The following is a 20887-nucleotide window of genomic DNA, read 5'->3' as shown; positions in this document are numbered from 1 at the left end:
TGTGGATCAATACAAGTTTCTAAAAATGTCCATGGAACCTCTTGGTACTTAAAAATCTCTATAGGCGATGCTTTAAAAATGTTTACAGGTTACCAGTTTAGAGTTACAGTGGAGGTCTTGTGCTAGAATTGTTGCTCTAACGTTTGCGGCGATACCTCACATGTTTGGATTGAACGTCGTTTACATGTGTGGCCGAGACGTACGCATGCGGGGACGGGGGCACTTTACATTTTTTTTTATTTTTACACTTTCCTTTTTTTTTTTTATCACTTTTATTCCTATTACAAGGAACGTAAACATCCCTTGTAATAGGAATAGTGAATGACAGGTCCTCTCTATGGCCCTCTCCGGCTCGCCGATCGCATGGGCAAGCCCGTAGAAGCACCAGAGGGGGGGGATGTCCCCTCCCACCACCTGTAAGAACAAGCAAGTGGCTGAACACCCGCTATGATTGTTCTTATGGTGAAGGAAATCGCCAGTGGAAAAAAATATCTGAAAGGTAACAGAGTTTTTCATCTCCTTGCCGGAAGCAGAGTGGGAGGAGCAAGCAGCAGCAACTGCGAGCAGCGACAAGAGCTGTGTGGAGGACAGCCGCGGGTGACACGTGCGGGGGAGCCGCACTAGGACACCAGAAGCCGGCGCAGGTGCAGGGGACCTCAGGGACCGGGACAGAGAGTGGCGGCTGCGGGACCGGGACAGAGAGCGGCGGGACCGGGACTGAGAGCGGCGGCTGCGGCGGAGGACGGACACCGCACAGTATTGAGGAGGTGAGTGTTCCCGGAAGCAGGGGAGGAGGAGCGGCGACTGGTTAATATCTCTGCGGCTGTGTGACTGTGCTTTGGGACCTGTGACTGACTGACCACATAGTGATCTGTGACTGACTGACCACATAGTGATCTGTGACTGACTGACCGTGCTTGCGACCGTCAGCGACTGACAGACGGTGCTCTGCGACTGACAGACGGTGCTCTGCGACTGACAGACGGTGCTCTGCGACTGACAGACTGGTGAGTATCTTTGCGACTGGTGAGTATCTTTGCGACTGGTGAGTATCTTTGCGACTGGTGAGTACCCCAGGTTTAGTACCAGGGGAGTTAGTGGTAGTGTAGGTAAGGAAGAGCAGGTCGTTAACATTATCCCCATAGAGTAGTGGGTAATAATGTCCGACAGGATTGGGGATGCCACTCAGTGCACTTCTTGCGCCATGTATGAGTTTCTTGATGAACCAATCGAGGACGAATACTGCTGTGCAAGATGTGAGCGACTTGTTGCTCTGGAAGCCCACATCGTGGATCTAGAGAACACAGTGGCAAGACTGCGTCGCATCAACAACCTGTAAAGGAGCTTGGACATTACCCATCAGGCGCTGGCAGGGGCCAGCATAGAGGAGGGAGGAATAGAGGAGACGCAAGAAGCAGAGGTACGCAGCTGGGTGACTGTTAGGAATGTTAGTGGGAGGGAGTGTCAGGGAGGCCAGTCCTGAGTTGGTACACCCTAACATATTTGCCGAGTTGCAGGTTGAGAGGGATATCAATTCAGGGGTGGCAGAGCTGGAGCATGCACCCTCCCCCAGCTGCCAGGGGAGGGGCGGCTCCAGGAAGAAAGGGGGCCGTAACTCAGGTAAGGTTAGAAAGGTTGTGGTAGTTGGGGACTCAGTTATCAAGAGGACAGAGAGGGCAATCTGTAAAAAAGATCTCGTGAACCGAACAGTTTGTTGTTTACCGGGCGCCCGCGTTCGGCACATCGCAGATCTGACAGACAGATTATTGTGCGGGGCTGGGGATGACCCAGCGGTCATGGTGCATGTGGGCACTAATGACAAAGTTAAAGGTAGGTGGAGGATCCTAAAGAACGATTTCAGGGACTTGGGTAATAGATTGAGGAAAAGGACCTCCAAGGTGGTTTTCTCTGAAATACTGCCTGTACCTCGAGCCACACCGAGGCAGAAGGAGATTAGGGAACTTAACAAGTGGCTGAGGAACTGGTGTAGGAAGGAGGGGTTTGGGTTCCTGGAGAACTGGGCTGACTTCTCAGTCGGCTACCGGCTCTTTAGTAAGAATGGGCTGCACCTTAATGGGGGCGGTACAGCTCTTTTGGGGAGAAAGATGGCCACCAAGTTGGAGGGGCTTTTAAACTAGGAGACGGGGGGGAGGGCTCAGAAGTAGAGTCAGTTAGGAGGGAGCAAAGGACTGAAGACAGTTGTAGGGTCAGCAGCGACAGTAGGTCCACAACGTCAATCGGTAGGTCTGTGCGGGAGAACCGCAGACCAAACAGGAATAAACATAACCACCAATCACGTTTAACTTCCGTAACACTAAGAGGGGTATATGCTAATGCCAGGAGCCTAGCAAATAAAATGGATGAGTTGGAAATGTTAGTACATGAGGAAGACCTAGACCTTGTGGGAATAACGGAGACTTGGTTCGACCCCTCACATGACTGGCTGGCAAATATCCAAGGGTATTCAGTGTACCGGAAGGACAGGGTAGGAAAAAGAGGGGAGGGGTATGTCTCTACGTCAAGAATAATGTAAGGGTGATTGAGAGGAGTGACATTACGGAAGCAATGGGTATGGAGTTAGAATCCGTATGGGTAGAACTCCACAGGGAAGGAGAAAAGGGAAAAGTAATTGTGGGGGTGTGCTATAGGCCATCTAAACAAGGGGAGGAGATAGAGCTGGAATTTTTAGCACTTTTGGGTAAAGTGGCAAAGCTAGGATCAGTCATCATATTGGGGGACTTCAATTATCCCGACATTGACTGGGGAGAGGGGACTACACACTCGCATAAGGCCCGTCTATTCATGGAAACCTTACAGGATAATTACATGTCACAACTGGTGGATTCTCCTACTAGAGAAAACGCAATCCTGGATCTATTGATCACTAATGACCTAGACATAATCTCGGAGGTAGAAGTCCAGGACTACCTGGGCTCTAGCGATCACAGGATGATCACATTTAGCGTAAATAACAATATAGCAAGGCAAGTGGGGAACATAAGAACCCTTAACTTCAGAAGGGCAAACTTTCCAAAATTGTACTCATTGATGGAAAGGGTTAACTGGGACCAAACCTTGGGATCACTGACCACAGAGGAGAAATGGGAATGCTTTAGGAACATATTAAGCAAATGCATCTTGCAGTGCATTCCTACGGGAAATAAATTTAGAAGAGACAAAGCCAAACCTGGCTGGCTAAACCGTAACTTTAAAAAACTTATTAGCGGAAAAAAATTGGCCTTCAGGAAATATAAATCAGAGGGCACAGTATTGGCTTTCGACCAATACAAGGAGGCAAATAAGAAGTGTAAACACGAAATCAAGATGGCTAAAATAGACTTTGAGAGACAAATAGCGAAGGATAATAAAAAAAAACCCAAAGAAATTCTTTAAATATATCAACAGCAAAAAAACTAGGGCAGAGCATATTGCACACATAATTAACGATGATGGGAGGATGGTTACAGAGGACACTAATAAAGCAACCGTGCTGAATGCTTTTTTCTCGTCAGTATTTACACAGGAAAAGGAGGGGTATACTGACCATGACTGTATGGTTAGTAGTAATACACAGGACTTGCCACTATGGCTAACAGAGGGTGAAATCAGGGAAAGGCTGGATAAACTTAACACAAACAAATCACCAGGTCCGGATGGCGTACATCCGAGAGTACTCAAGGAACTCAGTAAGGTTATATCCAGACCACTGTTCCTGATCTTTGCTGACAGTATTAGGACAGGAGATGTACCAGGGGAGTGGAGGAAAGCAAACGTGATTTCGATATTCAAAAAGGGTCAGAGGCATATACCGGGAAATTATAGGCCTGTCAGTCTGACATCAGTAGTATGTAAACTTCTGGAGGGGATGATAAGGGACTATATCGTAGAGTTTGCTAAAGACAATAGCATCATCAGCAGTAACCAGCACGGGTTTACAAATGGGCGTTCTTGTCAAACCAATCTCTTAACATTCTACGAGGAGGTGAGCTAGATAGGGGCAGACCAGTGGATGTGGTGTACCTAGATTTCGCTAAGGCGTTTGATACAGTTCCCCATAAGCGCTTAATTTATAAAATAAGGTCTGCAGGTATCGACAGCAGGGTTTGCTCTTGGATACGGAACTGGCTAAAAGGGCGTGTCCAAAGGGTGGTAATAAACAGCGCATGCTCAGACTGGTCTGAGGTAATAAGCGGGGTCCCCCAAGGCTCAGTCCTGGGACCAACCTTGTTCAATTTATTCATAAACAGCATTGAGGTCGGGATCAGTAGTTCGATATCAGTTTTTTGAAGATGACACAAAATTGGGCAGGGCAATAACTGCACAGCATGAAGCAGATATCCTACAGGATGACCTGGACAAAATAGACGGAGTGGGCAACGACTTGGCAAATTAGGTTTAACGTGGAGAAGTGTAAGGTTTTGCACTTGGGGACTAAAAACATAAAAGCGCAATACACATTAGGAGGGGAACCCTTGGGGGAAATCAAAAATGGAGAAAGATCTGGGAGTCTTGGTTGATGATAGACTAGGCAACAGCATGCAATGTCAAGCGGCAGCTGCCAAGGCTAGCAGAATATTAGCATGCATAAAGAAAGGGATGTATTCCAGAGATAAGTCTATAATCCTTCCACTTTATAAAACTCTGGTCCGACCGCATCTGGAGTATTCTGTCCAGTTCTGGTCGCCAGTCCTCAGGAGGTATGTGTTGGAGCTGGAGAGAGTCCAGAGAAGGGCAACTAAACTGATTAGGGGATTGGAGGACCTTGATTATGAAGAGCGTCTGCAATCGCTTGATTTATTCTCCCTGGAGAAGAGACGCTTGAGGGGGGACATGATAGCAATTTTGAAATATCTCAATGGGGATCTCAACTTAGAAAAAAAGCTGTTCAGTCGAAGGGATTGCTTGAGGACTCGGGGGCATACAATGCGATTAGAGGAGAAGCGTTTTAACCTCAGGCAGCGTGGGGGGTTCTTTACTGTTAGGGCTACAAGATTGTGGAATTCGCTACCACAAGAGGTGGTTTCTGCAGGTAGTATGGTGGCTTTCAAAAGACTATTAGACGTACATCTCAAGGATCAGAACATTCAGGGGTATGTGAGATGATTACAGCCACACACACCTACACAGGTTGAACTGGATGGACTGTTGTCTTTATTCAACCTCACCTACTATGTAACTATGTAACTATGAATGATGCCTGCAGCTGGCGGGCATCATTCAGATATCCCCACTTAAAACCCAGGACGTCATATGACGTCCAGTTGTAAGGAAGTGGTTAAAGTGGTAGTAAACTCCATGTTTTGATTGACTTTATTATAAGCTTACCTGTAGGTAAAATTAATATCCCCTAAACGTGCACCATTTAGGAGATCTTTGCTTGGTTGGCAGCCGGTGACTTCGGCGGTGCCTACAATCTGAAGGAATGGCACACCCATGCCGTTCCTTTTGAGCTCTGTGCAGTGGCCGGGACTCCCGTACACATGAGTGTGGGAGCGATGTCATTGCAGCTCGTTCATTCAAATGTCTACAGTTTGCGAACCCGGAAGTAAGATTCGGTGAGGATGCGAGGTTCTGCAGTGGTGACAGCACACCACTAGAGGGCTTCGTTTCAAGGCAAGTCTCTCATAATGTGCAATGCATACTAGCACATTATGCCTTTACCTTGCGGGGAGAATGTGTTGTGTTTGTTCAGAATGAATGAACTGACATTTAGTGATCAAGCTCTTTACACAATAGGTGATATCCTGAAAAGCCACATTCTACAGAAATGCCTTTTAGTTAGCCAACAGAGCATTGAACTATCATAGAAGTAGAGTAGAACCTCTTTATTCTTTGTTCAGATATTTCTGCCTTAATTGCTGAGGAGTTTAAGTCCTGACCTCGCTGGACAGGTTTTTCTGTGGGTTAATGTTCCACAATTGTTGGAACACACCTAGATTATAATCATTTAATCTAAGATTCTATTTCTTGGGAAACAAAAGATGTTTTTTTTTTTTCTTTGCCAAATAATTAATTGGGCATTGAGTTTTAGTGTTTTATATTGCAGAAGCTAGTTTGTGTTTATATGCTAGTGTGTTTGGGGAGATGTATATATGTATGTGTGTGTATATGTATGTATGTATATATATATGTATGTATGTATGTATGTATGTGTGTGTATATATATATATATATATATATATATATATATATATATATATATATATATATATATATATATATATAATTTAATAGTGTGTGTTTGTTTTTTTTTCTCTCCAAGGCAGCTTGGGGTGCTCTAGTATTGATTAGCACCTAATAGGTGCCTTCCATGACATAGACGTGTGACCTAAGGGTCTATTAAATTTTTACCCAAGATTTGCACAAGTTTCATTAAAGTTAACACATTTTTTCCAATGGAATCCAATTAGAAAAGTTAATGAATCTTGAGGGAAAACATTTATAAATAGACTCCTATTTATTATAATATAATAGACTCCTTTTTATTTAAAAGGGAAATTTTTATTTTTATTAGAGCATGCGAACTGTGAAAATGATGCTTGAAGAGGACAAAGAGGGCACATGACTAGTCTCCAGTATTGCCCGTAGGCTCCCTACAGCTGATCTTTTCCCTGTTCCTGACTTCCATGCTTTGCTCTACACCAGGCATGTCCAACCTGCGGCCCGAGGGCCGCATGCGGCCCTTAACCTCAGGCAATGCGGCCCACTGCCCCCTGACAAATTTTTTTTTGCTGGGGAGGAAGGAAGTCGGGTCGGGGGCACGGCCACAGCAGCTTCCAGCTAACAGTAGGCAGAGGCTGCCTCAGAGGGGAGGGGGGGGGGGGGAGCATGTGCAGTGTTTCTGACTCCTACCACCATGACCACTTCAGATCATTGAAGTGGTCATGGTGGTTAGAGTGTTCCTTTATTATCGCTCAGAAGAAGTAAACCTCTGTATACTGTGTGTTAAAATAGTGCGGGGGGGGGGGGGGGCGGTGGTGCGGGAAGGGCGCGGCGGCATTTTATTACTTATATACCTTAACTATAGTATATATTTTATATGCGGCCCGAGAAAAGTACTCTACACTCAATGTGGCCCAGAGAAGCCAAAAGGTTGGACACCCATGCTCTACACGGAGTGTCTAAAGCAGTGGAGCTGGGGTGTTGCTTTCCCATATCAGAGGATTGAATGGTGATCTACTTGTGTGGGAATATTCAAAAAGCAGCAGAGAGGTTTTACAAAGCACAGAATCGCATAATGAAGCAGGGATCTCAGCTTCAGCAAGCAGCACAGTAGTGACATCACTAAACATGACTCCACATTTTGAAGAAACTAACGGTCACAGGCAGCAGTGCCTTCGATGATCTAACACTACAGATTTACATTTACACAAGAGTGCCAAGATGCCCTCACTTACCAGGAATTGCATGGCTATTTGTCAGGGTTACTTTGGGGTCCACTTTTTAAGTAGATATGGTAAGAAATTAGCAATGGTGACCTGATATTATTTGCAAATAGTTGTCTCAGGGCTCATATTTTAGCAAGAACAAGCATACTTCATGGGAATGTTAGCTGGGGAAGAGATATTTACAGTGCATTCAGCCGATGACGTCATCGGCGCATGCGCTGTGAAGAAACGGCCGCCTGTGCCGTTTCTTCAGAGCCCTGTGCCGTGACTGTCGGCTCCCGCTAGCATGCGCGGGAGTGACGTCACGCGGCTCCGGCCAGTAATACTGCTGGAGTCCGCAGACCCGGAAGAAGACGCGTGAAAATGGATGCGGCCAGCAGTGGGGACAACACGGGCTTCATTGGAGGGAAGTGTCACATTATGCATTTACTTTGCAGGTAAGAAAAAAAGAAAAACTTATTGAGGAGTTTACTTCCTCTTTAACTTTAAAAAGTTTATATTGCTCTCAGCCTTCTCCAAATGAATTAATTATTATTATTTTTTTCAATTTATGATCTGACTTGCCTGTTAGAGGTTGGCTGCGTTCATTGTCTGTGGTCCTACTGTATGTAGGAGTCTTTTATGAACTATGGGATGTGTAGAGCAGTGCACATGAACTAACATGCACTGCTCGTTCCAAACAAATGGAAGTGAGGTTTTGGAGCTCAGAGGACGTTACAAGGTGGCAGAGAAACACAGAAACAATTTAATTAAAGATAGACTATGGGGCCATAATTAATGGATGTAAACCTAGTTTAAGGACATAGTTTAGTGTCAATTTCAATTTTGAATATTCTAAATGAGTAAAGAGATTATATTTAAAGCTGAACTCCAGTGAAAACTGCTAAATACGCAGATGAAATACATTACATACGAGAGTTGTTTTTCACCTGCCAAAGGATTTGTATTTCTGTTCCTCCTTACCTGGGATTTAAACAGCCTGCCACACCACACAGCCAGGTGGATGAAACCACTTACAGTTAAAGTGAAGGTAAACTCTAAGGGCTCTTTCACACGGGCGTTCAGTTTTTTTTTGCCCGATCAGGTCCTTTTTTTTTTTTTTTTTTGAAACGGACACGGATGACACTTGTGTCATCCGGTCCGTCTGTCCGTTTTTTCATCACATCCGTTTGCGGATGAAAAACGGACATAATGTATCTCTATGTAAATACGGATGTCAGCGGATGACACCACTGACATCCGTTTTTGCGTCCGTTCCGTTTTTTGAACGGAAGAAAAAATAGGTTTCTCTTCCATTCCAAAAAACTGAACTGAACTGAAAGGACGAAAAACTGATATCAGCGGATGATCATCCACTGACATCCGTTTTTACATAGAGATACATTATGTCTGTTTTTCATCCGCAAACGGATTGGATGAAAAACGGACATACGGAACGCCCGTGTGAAAGAGCCCTAACAAATGTATCTTATTTGCTCCTGTTCGGTCTTTTAAATATAGTATGCCATTGAAGGCATCTTGTTTATAGCTGTTTTAAAAAGCAAGATAAACACCCATAAATTCATAGCTGTTCATTGGCCTGTTGACTTTCCCTGTGTTTTTTCTTTTAGGCTCCTTTCTGTCATCCGCTCCGTGTGCCCGCATATCATCCCATCCGTTTGCGGATGATATGCGGACATAATGTAAGTATATGGCATTGCGGATGTCAGCGGATGACACCGCTGACATCCGATTTTTCCTTCCTTTCCGTTTTTTACACGGAAGGAAAAATTGGGTTCTGTTCCATTTGTAAAAACGGAACAGAACTGAAAGGAGGAAAATCGGGTGTCAGCGGATGGTATTCCGCTGACACCCGCAGTGCCATTCACTTACATTATGTCCGCAAATCATCCGCAAACGGATGGGATGATTTGCGGACACACGGAGCGGCCGTGTGAAAGGAGCCTTACAAAGGTTTTTATTAGCAAATAGCATAGGTATACAGAACCGATCCCTGTGTTTTCTCAAGGACTCCAATCAGCCCTTCCAGCTCTTAACTTGGACTGCAAAACAATTGTATGCAGTTTTGTGGAGCTGAGGCAAGTGGGAGCGATTCTGTCGTTTAGCAGGAGACAACTTGATGGGGCTGTTTATACGTCCATTGCAAATTTGAGAATATAGACTAGCATACAGAAATTTGGGAAGCCACATCATTATAATGACCCATTCCAGTTGTGCTAATGAAACTTAGAAATGGCAATAAAATAGCTGTAATTTCTGCTAGCAGTGAAAGGCTTGAGCCAGAATTTTCTAGAAACCATTGCAAATCATCAGGATACAAATAAAGGCCAAGTCTCAGTCATAACCTGTTAGGATTGGCGCGTAGTTTAAATATTAATGCCTCTATCAGTAAGGCAGAAAGGACAATTTGGGAAACCCTTGTTTGGTACTTCTGTAGTAGGTTTGGGATGAGATGTCGCCTTTCAGCAGAATAGAGGAAACTAAGCCTCTGAACATCCATTTTACCAAATTATTCTGAAGCTGAATTGCCCCATACAGACTGACTGAAGAAAAAAACCTATAAAATCAAATTCCTTTGTGGCATCTAGTGTTAATATCATTATTGTAATCAACCTGGGTATGGATTTGCTCTTTTTGGATATCAATTTAAAGGGATTTTCTCAGCATATCTAATGCCCCTTCCATCGACCACAGTATACACGGGCCGAATGTCAGCCAGTTTCTATTGAACCAGCCGATGCAGTCTGACATTCGGCCCCAGTGTACTAGGCTTTACAGGTCAGTTCCAGGTATGGATTTTATTGCATTATTATAATAGTTCAGCTTGTGAAATAAATGCGAGAATGCTGGGGAAGTGAAGGATCACTGTAATAGTTACTGAAGCTAGTGTGATCTCTGAAAACTTCTGGGTTCTATAGGGAGGTGTTGCTTGTTTGGCAAGGGTGCTATTCACAGAACACTCCATTTTTCTCAATGTATGAAGGAGGGGCAGTGACATTTTTACTAGACAAATTAGCTATGAAAATGTTTTTAAATAAATAGACCCCTTCGTGTTGGGTAAGGGTCCTTTTCACACGAAGGATCCGATCAGATGCGCCTGTCAGTTTTTTAGGCAGATCTGATTGGATCCTCCATGCATCTCTATGGGGCAGCGGAGACATCTCCGCTGACACCTGCTGCCATCCGCATCTGATCCTGTCGGTGAAATCCAGACGGATTGAAAACCCTATTTTCCATCCATCTAGGGGATCGGATCGGATGAGAGCGGACAGGCGGTCGACTCTCATCCGATTCCCCCATAGAGCAGCGGGGCTCTGACACCTCCCTCTCCGCACACAGAGCGGAGAGGGAGCTCTCCGCTGCCTTCTCAGTGGGGATCAGTGTATCGATCCCCCGCTGAGCAGCACGGAGTCCCCCGACGGAGCGGACAGTGTGAAAGCCTGTGGATGTGGTGTATCTGGACTTTGCAAAGGCCTTTGACACCGTTCCCCACAAACGCTTACTGTACAAACTAAGGAAGATAGGTATGGACCATAAGGTGAGTACCTGGATAGAGAACTGGCTCCAGGGGAGAGTCCAGAGGGTGGTGATTAATGGGGAGTACTCTGATTGGGCGGGTGTGGAAAGTGGGGTCCCCCAGGGTTCTGTCCTCGGACCAATCCTGTTTAATTTATTCATAAATGATCTAGAGGAGGGCATATCTAGTACAATCTCAGTATTTGCAGATGATACTAAATTAGGCATGCCAATATCTTCTATGCAGGATGTGAAAACCTTACAAGCGGACCTGAACAAAATAACGGGGTGGGCAACTACATGGCAGATGAGATTTAATGTAGAAAAATGTAAAGTAATGCACTTGGGGGCCAGAAACCAGAAAGCAAGCTACTCACTAGGGGGGGAACCTCTGGGTGAGTCTAGGATGGAAAGGGACCTGGGGGTACTGGTAGACAACAGGCTTGGCAGTGGCATGCAATGCCAAGCCGCTGCAAGCAAAGCCAACAGAATACTGGGATGTATAAAAAAAGGGGATTCACTCCAGAAATAAAGAGATTATTCTTCCACTCTACAAGACTCTGGTCCGGCCACATCTGGAGTATGCTGTCCAGTTCTGGACACCGGTCCTCAGGAAGGATGTGCTGGAACTGGAGAAAGTCCAGAGAAGGGCAACAAAAATAATTAGGGGAATGGAGGACATCAGCTATGAGGAAAGACTACAAGCACTGAACCTATTCTCTCTGGAGAAGAGACGATTGAGGGGGGATATGATATCAATGTACAAATACTGTACTGGCGACCCTAGCATAAGGAACAAACTATTCAGAGAAAGGAGATGCAATAAGACACGTGGCCACTCACTAAAACTTGAGGAAAGGCGGTTTAACCTTAAAGTGCGTAAGGGGTTCTTCACTGTAAGAGCGGTAAGGATGTGGAATTCTCTTCCGCAAGCAGTTGTATCAGCGGGGAGCATTGATAGTTTCAAAAAACTATTGGATGGACACCTTAAAGACCACAACATACAGGGGTATACAATGTACGGTTAAAAGCAAGCACACACACACATCATAGGTTGAACTGGATGGACTTGTGTCTTTTTTCAGCCTCACTAACTATGTAACTATGTAAAGGAGCCTGACTATTTTGTAGTTCCTATCTGTGACAATCGATATATTTTATGTGCATTCTTCTTTGCCTTTTTTTTTATTTTTTCCCAAGACCCGTCTCCTAACCTACAGTATATATTGAACTCCTAAGGCACACTGGTTAAATGAATGATTTGTTGCTGCCATCCTTAAACTGCAAACATTTCTTCAATTTTTCAGGCTCAACTTGTGGATTTTAAATCGGAGCTGACGGAGAATCAAGCAGAAAAGGCAGTATTGGAGAAAGAGGTGCATGATCAGTTGCTTCAGCTCCATGCAGTGCAATTACAGCTGCATTCCAAGACAGGACAAAATGTGGACTCGGGAGCCATCAAAGCCAAACTGGTAAGATGGAAAACCGCAAGGGAAAAAAAATGAAAGGTCAAATGGTTTTTAAATTTTACATGCTGGAAGTGGCAATTTGTACTACACACTATCTGACTAACCATATTTTCTGAAGATCACTGTGCTTGCTCCACTGCTCCCATAGTTACAAAGGTAAAAAGAGGTGCCACTTTCACCAAATGATTCATCTTAAAGTGTACATAATGCCATTTTTTTATGGCTAGATTAGGAAAGCTTTAAAAAATATTTTTCTTTTTTTGTTGTACCCTATTGGGGCGATTTCCCTTCACTTTGGTTCTGTAGACACAACCAGAAGTAAGGGGAAACCTTTTGAAAGTGTGGGCAATACCCTAACTGAAACAATTGTCAATATTTGCTATCCATGTCTCTTCCGGTCACTCCTAGTCCCAGTGATAATGGTCATCAGGAGAAAGAGAGAAAGTAAATCTCCCTAACAGGGACAAAGACAGCAAGAAAAAACCTTACAGTAGCTCTATCCCCTCTCCACCTAAAATTGGACAAAACATTTGGGTTTTAGATTCAATTATATTGAAAATAGTGCTTTAAAGTGATACTAAACACACAATGTTTCATTTTCATTGTCCCTTCTATGTCTGTATTTGGACGATGCCACTTACATTGTCCCTTTTATATCTGTATGTGGATGATAACACTGTCATTTTAATTAATAAAAAAAAAAAAAGTACTTTTTTTTTTTTTTTTTTTCTAATCAATTCTCAGCTGTCACATGACCCAAATCAAATAGTAAAAATAACTAATATCAAACTGTTTTTTAATATGTCCTACCAATATACATTTTTAAATCTTTTATTTTAGGTAACATGGTGTGGACAGATTTCTGCCAGTCATAGGCTGTGTCACGCCCCTCCTTTAATCTTAGAATAAGAGAGAAGTGAAGCCTCCATTAATCTACATGTAATATCCTGCCCCTATAGTGTTCAGCTGGTTGGTGGGAATAGAGGAGGAGGGAGGGAGTGGGCTGTGTCCCCGTCGGGTAGATTCCCCCTCTTTAGGTCCTGGTGACCAATATCCACAGGACGGAAAGTGACAGAAAAATCAGCAAAAGAGGTGAATTCTTCCAAAAAGGGGCCTTTTTTTTTTCCTGATGACAACTGTTTGAGATGTGGTGATTTCCCTTACTTTAGACAGATATATTCTTTCTTTCTGTTGTCTACGGGACAAGGAATGAAGGCAATTCTCCTCCCCAGTGGGATACAGATGGTCATTTATTTGTGGTGTTCTTCTCTTTTTTTAAATTTTTCTATTTTATTCAAAGTTTTTGTGTTTTTGATATACTTAAGTGATGATATGAAAATCTGTTGGAACAGAGTTGTGGTCATACGGGGAATGATAGAAATACAAACTGTTGTATGAATTCTTGCCCGGCTCCAAGAGGTAGAAGAAGCTAGCTTTAGTTCTGTAGTAATGTAGGTTATCTGCTTTCTTCGCACGGGTAATTACCTGCATACACCGGATGCCTGCGGCAAGAATAGGCAGGTTTTAACTGCTGGAATGAAAGGACTATGCGAGTGTGACTGTCCAGACTTGGATATCCATCCCTAACTATAGGTGTGGCTACATGCAAACAGCGATGACTGCTGTCAGCCTGTCATTGCTTTGTGCAGCATCTGCTGCTTTTTGCATACGCCTGTCATTTCATCTGGTGATTCTTGTCGCTGATATCTGGTGTTTACAGGTAATCTCCTGTGTGAAGGAGGCCTAAAGGCCTATAAATAAATTCTAATGCACACTCTGAGCGAAATGTTAGCAAGTCATTTCAGTATAGGAAAGAAGCCTGTACAGATATACACCACTGATGGGAAGGCTGATGTTCAGCTTTTACATTTTTATGTTGAGCTTTCTTGTGGCATTAAACTTGATTTATTTGCTTTTGTTTTAATAATTTGGCTGATTTTAAACAGTTCAACTATTTTGTCAGGCTTTTTCAGAGTTCTTTTTCTAATACTCTATCCTGTTTTTCTAACAATGTCCAGCCTAACCAGAAATGTCTCTTTCTCCTCTTGCCTTAAGTCTGTCCCTACTCTGGAAGTCATGGTGAGTATGACACCATTCTGTCACCATCTGATGCACTCATTTCTTATCTGACTTTGAGAATGTCTTGTATTTCTTATGTTTAAGTTAAGTTGTGCTAATTCTTAGTAAGGCCATCCTTCCCCAAATATATATAACTAAAGGGGCAATGTTATGTTAAATGTAACTGTGGGCAGGCAAGCATGTATTTACATATATTCCTAATGAGCATTACATAAGCTTTAAAACCAACCCCCATGGACTTCTGTAGCTGCAGACAATGTGTAGCAAGTAAGATTTAATGATCAAATGTAGCCGTTCAAGTCTGGTGTCAGCACTGTTCTCCCCCCTCTTCCTCTGCACCTACTCTGTGTTTTACATTTTAGATTAGAGGCTGACAGGCATACAACTCACTCTGGGAGGAAGGGATAGGGGGGGGGGGGGATTTTAACCATTTCAAGACCGACCGCATTGTACTGAGGACGGGCTGCTCACACCGCGCTGACGTGATTGGACACAGCGGGATTTTGTCAGTGGGCCCCAGCTAATAATTCATGGCTGAGACCTGCTAATCGTGTCCAATCATAGTCCGGAGCCTTGTGTTGACAGCGCAAGGCTCTGTACAGAGAGAATGATCTTTGATTCATCTCCCTGCAAAACAGGGAGAAAGAACAAATAGTTTTTTTAATAAAAAGCAGCACACATTACACATATTAAAGGAGATGTACAGCCATAGCTCGTTTGGCTGTACATCTCCCATGGATCACAGGAGTGCAGTTGGTTCTGCACCCCTGTGACCCCTTTTCAGCAGAGAGCAGGCTGAATTTCGCTCTCTGCTGATGTCACAGAAGTCAGTCCAGAGCCAGCGTCATCATGACAATGGAAGTCGGGGTCAGCCAGGTGCCTGGACTAACACCCAGCTCAGCCTCTCAGCGACCCACTGAGTGGCTAAGCCGGCCGCTCTGCCCCCTCCACAGCCCAGTGCTCCAGTGACAGTCCAGCAGCTCTCTGCTCACAGAGCTGTTAGAATCAACGGATTGGCAGTATTAGATCGCTTGGTTCTCAATTTAGAGGCACTAGGGGACAGATGCAGCATCGGATTGATCCTGCATCCACCTAGGTAAGTATGATTGGGGGGGAAAAAAAAGGAGAAACCTTACTTTCTCTTTTGAGACTTGTTAGGCACCTACTTAAGCCCCTTGATTTACCTCAAGATGTTCACCCCTTCCCAGCAAGTTTAATAGTACAGTGACCGTGTATAGTATTATAACTGATGTATTTTTGTCACTGGTGATGTCCAGTGTCAGAATCAGATTGTCTGCGGCACTCACAGCCCCACTGTAAGTGGCTAATCACTGCTATATATATATATATATATATATATATATATATATATATATATATATATATATATATCACCGCGTAATAATAAAAATAGTGTGTGTACGAATATATATATATATATATATATATATATATATATATATATATATATATATATATATATATATATATATATATATCTCATAGTTTATAGACGCTATACCTTTCACACAACAATATACACTTTATTGGGATTTTTTTTTTTTTTTTTTACCAAGGATATGTAGCAAAATACATTTCTTTCGTTCATTGACGGACACAGCTTCTGATCTTCTTAAGCATTGGGTTATACGTCCCCCTACAGGAGTAGGACACTAGGCAGAAAAAAAGTTTGGCTATGCCTATGGGCAGTCCCAGGGGGGTATACTTCTGCTCTCTTCTAATGGTTCTCAGTAGTTTTCTGCCTAGTCAGGAGTAAGGACCTAGATCCGTGCTGGAAAATCTGGTCCTGGCATTTTTTTATTTTTAGATAGATTTTTTATTTTTTTTTCTCCTGGGCTTTTTCATGTGAGCTCTACAATCAGCTGCCGGGCTGGGCAACTGGCTGGATAATCTAGATCCAGTGGTCACCCCATCTGGCCAGTGAGCACGCACAGGAGCTCTGCGCAAAGTCGGCCGCACATAGCCCCACTGGAGGGGGGCTGGCATGCGAGTTAAATGCGAAGTCGCATATGACCTGGTCTCGGCCCGAGTCTCAACGTTCCTCCTGGCCAGCAGCCCCCCACAGTTCGCTAGCGAGGAGTTCTGTCTGGAACGGGGCCTGCCTGAGTAGCTGTCCCCCCTTTCCCCTAAAGGGTTTTCGGGTGGGCGTGGGCCCCTCAATGGGATGGTCGGACCCCCGGGTTCCCCTCCTTCCCATCAAGCACCCTCCATCCTACCCCCCCTCCATCTATGCTGGGGCTGTTGGGTGGTCTGGTCCACATCCTGGGGTCGGGGCAGAGCGCTATACTGGCGATGGGGGCGTGCCGCTGGCGACCGGACCATCAGCTGTCTGGGTGGGGCTGGACCCGATTGGGGCTTCTGCCGGGGCCTCCCGTCCTGCCTGGGCCTGTCTTTGAGGCCTAGGGATCCCTCCTGGGTCCCTGGGAGCTAGAGATCCATCCTGGGTCCCTGGGAGCCTCGTGGGGGGCCCCCATTTTCTTGTAGACTGTGTGCTCAATGCACAGCGACCATGTTTGTGTAGTCCTGCCGCCATTTTGCGATGGTTTGCCATTGAAAATAGCGGCGGCCATGACAGTGGAGCCCTGTGGGTGGGGATTTTATGGCGGTGGGAGCCCCTCCTCATCCCCTGGTGCTGACTCCTGGATATTTACACTTCCTGATCACCGCATGTGGAGTGCTGATTATCCTGGTGGATACAGGTGCCTGTTTCTGCTAGGTGGTGCGTCTGGGGGGTCCTCTCCCTCTCTGCTGAGGATCGCTTGGTGCTTGTGCCTGGTGACAGGGTGGTGCTGCCAGCATGGTGGGGGTTGTCCCTTTGCAGCATTTTAAACTTTGTGTGATCCCCCTAGTGACTTGTGGAGTCTTTGGAGCACATCTCCCCACCTAACCCCCCCTCTCTGAGGCTGCAGAGTCCTCCGGGTCTCAACCATCCATCGCTGCACTGACGGCGGTCGTGTAGTCCTTTTGTTTCCTGGGTGGAGGTAGCTTTCGGGCAACGGGCTAGCAAAAACCACCCCCCCGCCCCCGCTAAAGAGTGGGGTGGAGTTGGGCCCCTAAGCGATTGGCTAGGCGATACCCCTATGAGGAGTCCTTTTATTAACACTGGCGATGGACCCTTTGGTTTCCAGATCGAAAAAGGCAACCATGATTCTGGTTGAAGAGTCTCCGACCCTTAAGGATCCATTTGACAGGAAGGTGGAGGCTGTGGCCCGCAATATGTACACTCTGGCTGGTTCGGCACTGAGGCCGGTATTCACCATTGTCCTGGTGTCGCTAAAGCCCCGTACACACGCACCGATTGTTGGCCGACCGATCGGCCGTCTTTTGTCCAGTGTTGTTGTGTTGGTTGAAATGTGCTCTAGACTGCACACGAATTTTGTCGGCCAACAACAACCAACTGCAGAAGTGATGTCATGTTCTGGTCTACTTTTCGTGTGTTTTTTCTTCTCTGAGCATGCCCAGTCTTGCTCATCTGACTTTTGTCGGCCGAAATCTGTACTGACTGACGAACAATCGGCCGTTCTGGTGACGGCCAACAAAAATTTTATAGCATGCACACCAGATTTTGTTCGGCCGAAAAGTCGCAGTCGGTTGCCGGAAGCATCATACTAACAAGCCGACAATCGGACGTTGGCTGAAAATTTACGGCCAACAATCGGTGCGTGTGTACGGGGTTTTACTCTGACTGAGTGTGTGATCTGGCGAACCAGCTGGTCCAGGGGCTGCAGTTTATCTGTGATGCCTCTTTGGTGGATGCGGCTCCCCTAGTGGCTTGGCTCTTTTTCGGCAGTGGTCCTTCAGTTGTGTCTCCAGTGGGGGCATCCCCGAGGTGGATCTGTTGGCATCTCAATCAACAAAAGGTGCAGAGGTTTGTGGCTCGGTCACGGGATCCTCTGGCGGACACCGCAGACGCGCTGGTGGCCCCGTGGGTTATCGTTTGGTTTACGCCTTCCCTCCTCTCAAGCTTCTGCCAAGACTTCTATGCAGGATCGAGACAGAAGGGGATTCCGGTCAAATTAGTGACCCCGGACTGGCCTCCCGGGCTTGGTACGCCGATCTGGTGCGGCTGGTCACCGACGTTCCTTGGAGGCTTCCTCTCAGGGAAGATCTGCTGTCCCAAGGACCAATCTTCCATCCTGCTTTAGTCGCTGGCTTTGACGGCTTGGTTGTTGAAGGCCAGGTGCTGATGGATAGAGGTTTGTCTGAGCCAGTGATGTTAAAAGCTAGAAAATCTACTTCTAGGAAGATCTACCATTGTGCGTGGAAGTCGTACATTGCGTGGTGTGAGCTTCTTGGGGGTTCATCCTCGCTCTTTCTCAGTGGCTCGGATCTTGACCTTCCTTCAATGGGGGTTGAGAAGAAACTGGCCTTGAGTACTATTAAGGGTCAGATGTCAGCCTTAGCAGTCTTCTTTCAACGGCCTGTGGACACATAATCCCTGGTTTGTACTTTCCTTTAGGAAGTTAGACACTTGGCCCCTCCAGTGGGGTCTTTGTTGCCGCCTTGGGACCTCCCATTTGATGCTCTCAGTCCTCCAGAAGCCTTTTTCTGAGAATCTTTGGGAGATTCCCCTGCTTATGCTGTCCCAGAAGGTGGCCTTTTTGGTGGCTATCACCTCTGCAAAGGGTGTCGGAATTTGCGGCGTTATCCTGTCGTTCACCTTACTTGGTGGTTCACAGAGGTAAGGTGGTTATTCGTCCCTGTCCGTTATTCCTTCCAAAGGTTGTCTCTGATTTTCATTTGTATAAAGACATTGTGTTGCCTTCCCTGTGTCTTAGGCCAAAAGATCCAAAGGAAATTGCCTTGCATGCCTTGGATGTGGTCTGGGCAAATTATGTGTACCTGGCAGCTACGGAGTCTTTTAGGAAGTCAGACTCGCTATTTGTGCTCACGGATGGGCCTCGGGAAGGGTTGTCTGCTTCCTCTACGACCATTTCCAGATGGATCAGACAGACGGTGATTCAGGCCTATCCCATCAGGGGTCAGCTTTCTCCGTTCCCTTCAAGGCGCACTTGGGCGCTTAGTGCCTCCTGGGCCTTCCGTGATCAGGCGTTAGTGACGCAGGTCTGCAAGGCCGCCACCTGGTAGTCGCATCACACTTTTGCAAAGTTCTATGAAGTGGATGTGTTGGTAACTGCAGATGTGTCTTTGGCCACAGGGTTTTGAAAACTGCTGTTTAGAGAACCTGGTCCTCTTTCAGGGTGTATTTTTTTTTTTTTTTTTCAATTGAGCTCCAGTTGTTTTGGTTGAGCTCCTGTTTACCTGTTTGTGTATAGTTAGCCTTGGGAATTTCTTTTTCGCTGTTCCCACCCTTCATGTTTAACACTGCTTTGTCATGTCCCGTCAATGAACGAAAGAGAAAATGGGATTTTTCACTTACCGTAAAATCAATTTTTCTGATGTTCATTGACGGACACATAACCAACCCCTCTGTGGAGTTATAATTCTTCTGATGCTACTTGTAACAAAACTGAGTACCTATAGCAGAGAGAGGGAGTATACCCCCTGGGACTTTTTTTCTGCCTAGTGTTCTCCTGTAGGGAGCAGTATAACCCAATGGTTAAGAAAATCAGGAACTGTGTCTGTCAATGAACATCAGAGAAATGGCTTTTATAGTAAGTCAAAAATCCAATTTTTGGCAAATTATGAAGAAATTTGATTTTGTTTTTTAAATTTTTATTTTTCTATTGGATACGTTTTTATAGCAGAACGTTAATTTATAAAATTAAAAACAAGTACCAAGTGGTTAATGAATACCACCAAAAGAATGCCCAATTTGTGTGAAAAAACATGATATAGCACATTGCTTTTGCCATGGTTATTGTCCCTTTCTATGTTGTACAATACCTGGCCGATCCTGCCTGTTCCTGTCTTTTCTTGTTTAAATTGGCCATGTTTTATCATGGCTGCTGATCTCTGCTAGTGTGGTTCGATTACGAGCCTCCTTCATCCAGCACTCTCCTCAGCGTCTCTGCATACCCCCCCCCCCCACCTGTCTCTTCCATAGTTTGTGAGAATTGATCTCCTTCCCACCCCTCCCCTCTCCTGCCTAGATAGAGCAGTGCTATTCCCCTGGCAGCTGCTCCTTCTTGCCACTCTTTTATAATGCAGATGAGAAGAAACAAACTAGTTTTCACAAGGTCAGAGTGAGAGAGGAATAAAAGCCCTTCCATTGGAGTCCCTCTGCTCAGAAGTGAGAGCAGACTGAATCATGTGACTGCACTCTTATCTAAAGGTATTTTTAGATGGGTACTTTTGCAGAAAAAAAGATAAACACACTCATTACTATTGCTATATAAGAAAATGGATAATGAGAGTGTGTTTGAGACTTTACAACCAATTTAAAGTAGCGAGTGTGTTTGAGACTTTACAACCAATTTAAAGTAGCGCAGTGCCAAATAGCAAAAAATGCCC

The 20887-nt window shown here is 45.1% G+C and overlaps 1 protein-coding gene across 4 annotated transcripts in view; it reads left to right on the top strand.

The window, feature by feature from the left end:
* The window catches only part of GOPC (golgi associated PDZ and coiled-coil motif containing), an 87564-nt gene that overhangs the window by 37614 nt on the left and 29063 nt on the right, over nucleotides 1–20887 (top strand). For 2 of the 4 annotated variants that reach the window (XM_082249347.1, XM_082249346.1), the window contains exons 2-3: nucleotides 12212–12376; nucleotides 14429–14452. In XM_082249347.1, coding sequence (XP_082105473.1) covers nucleotides 12212–12376; nucleotides 14429–14452 — 189 coding nt within the window. The remainder of the gene's footprint in view (nucleotides 1–12211; nucleotides 12377–14428; nucleotides 14453–20887) is intronic. The other 2 variants (XM_082249349.1, XM_082249348.1) reach the window with 1 other exon arrangement.

This window comes from Pelophylax lessonae, assembly GCF_965119305.1.
Source record: "Pelophylax lessonae genome assembly, chromosome: 3".
Classification (NCBI taxonomy): domain Eukaryota; kingdom Metazoa; phylum Chordata; class Amphibia; order Anura; family Ranidae; genus Pelophylax; species Pelophylax lessonae.
The sequence above is the reverse complement of the archived record's forward strand: the minus strand, read 5'-3'. Positions and strand labels throughout refer to the sequence as shown.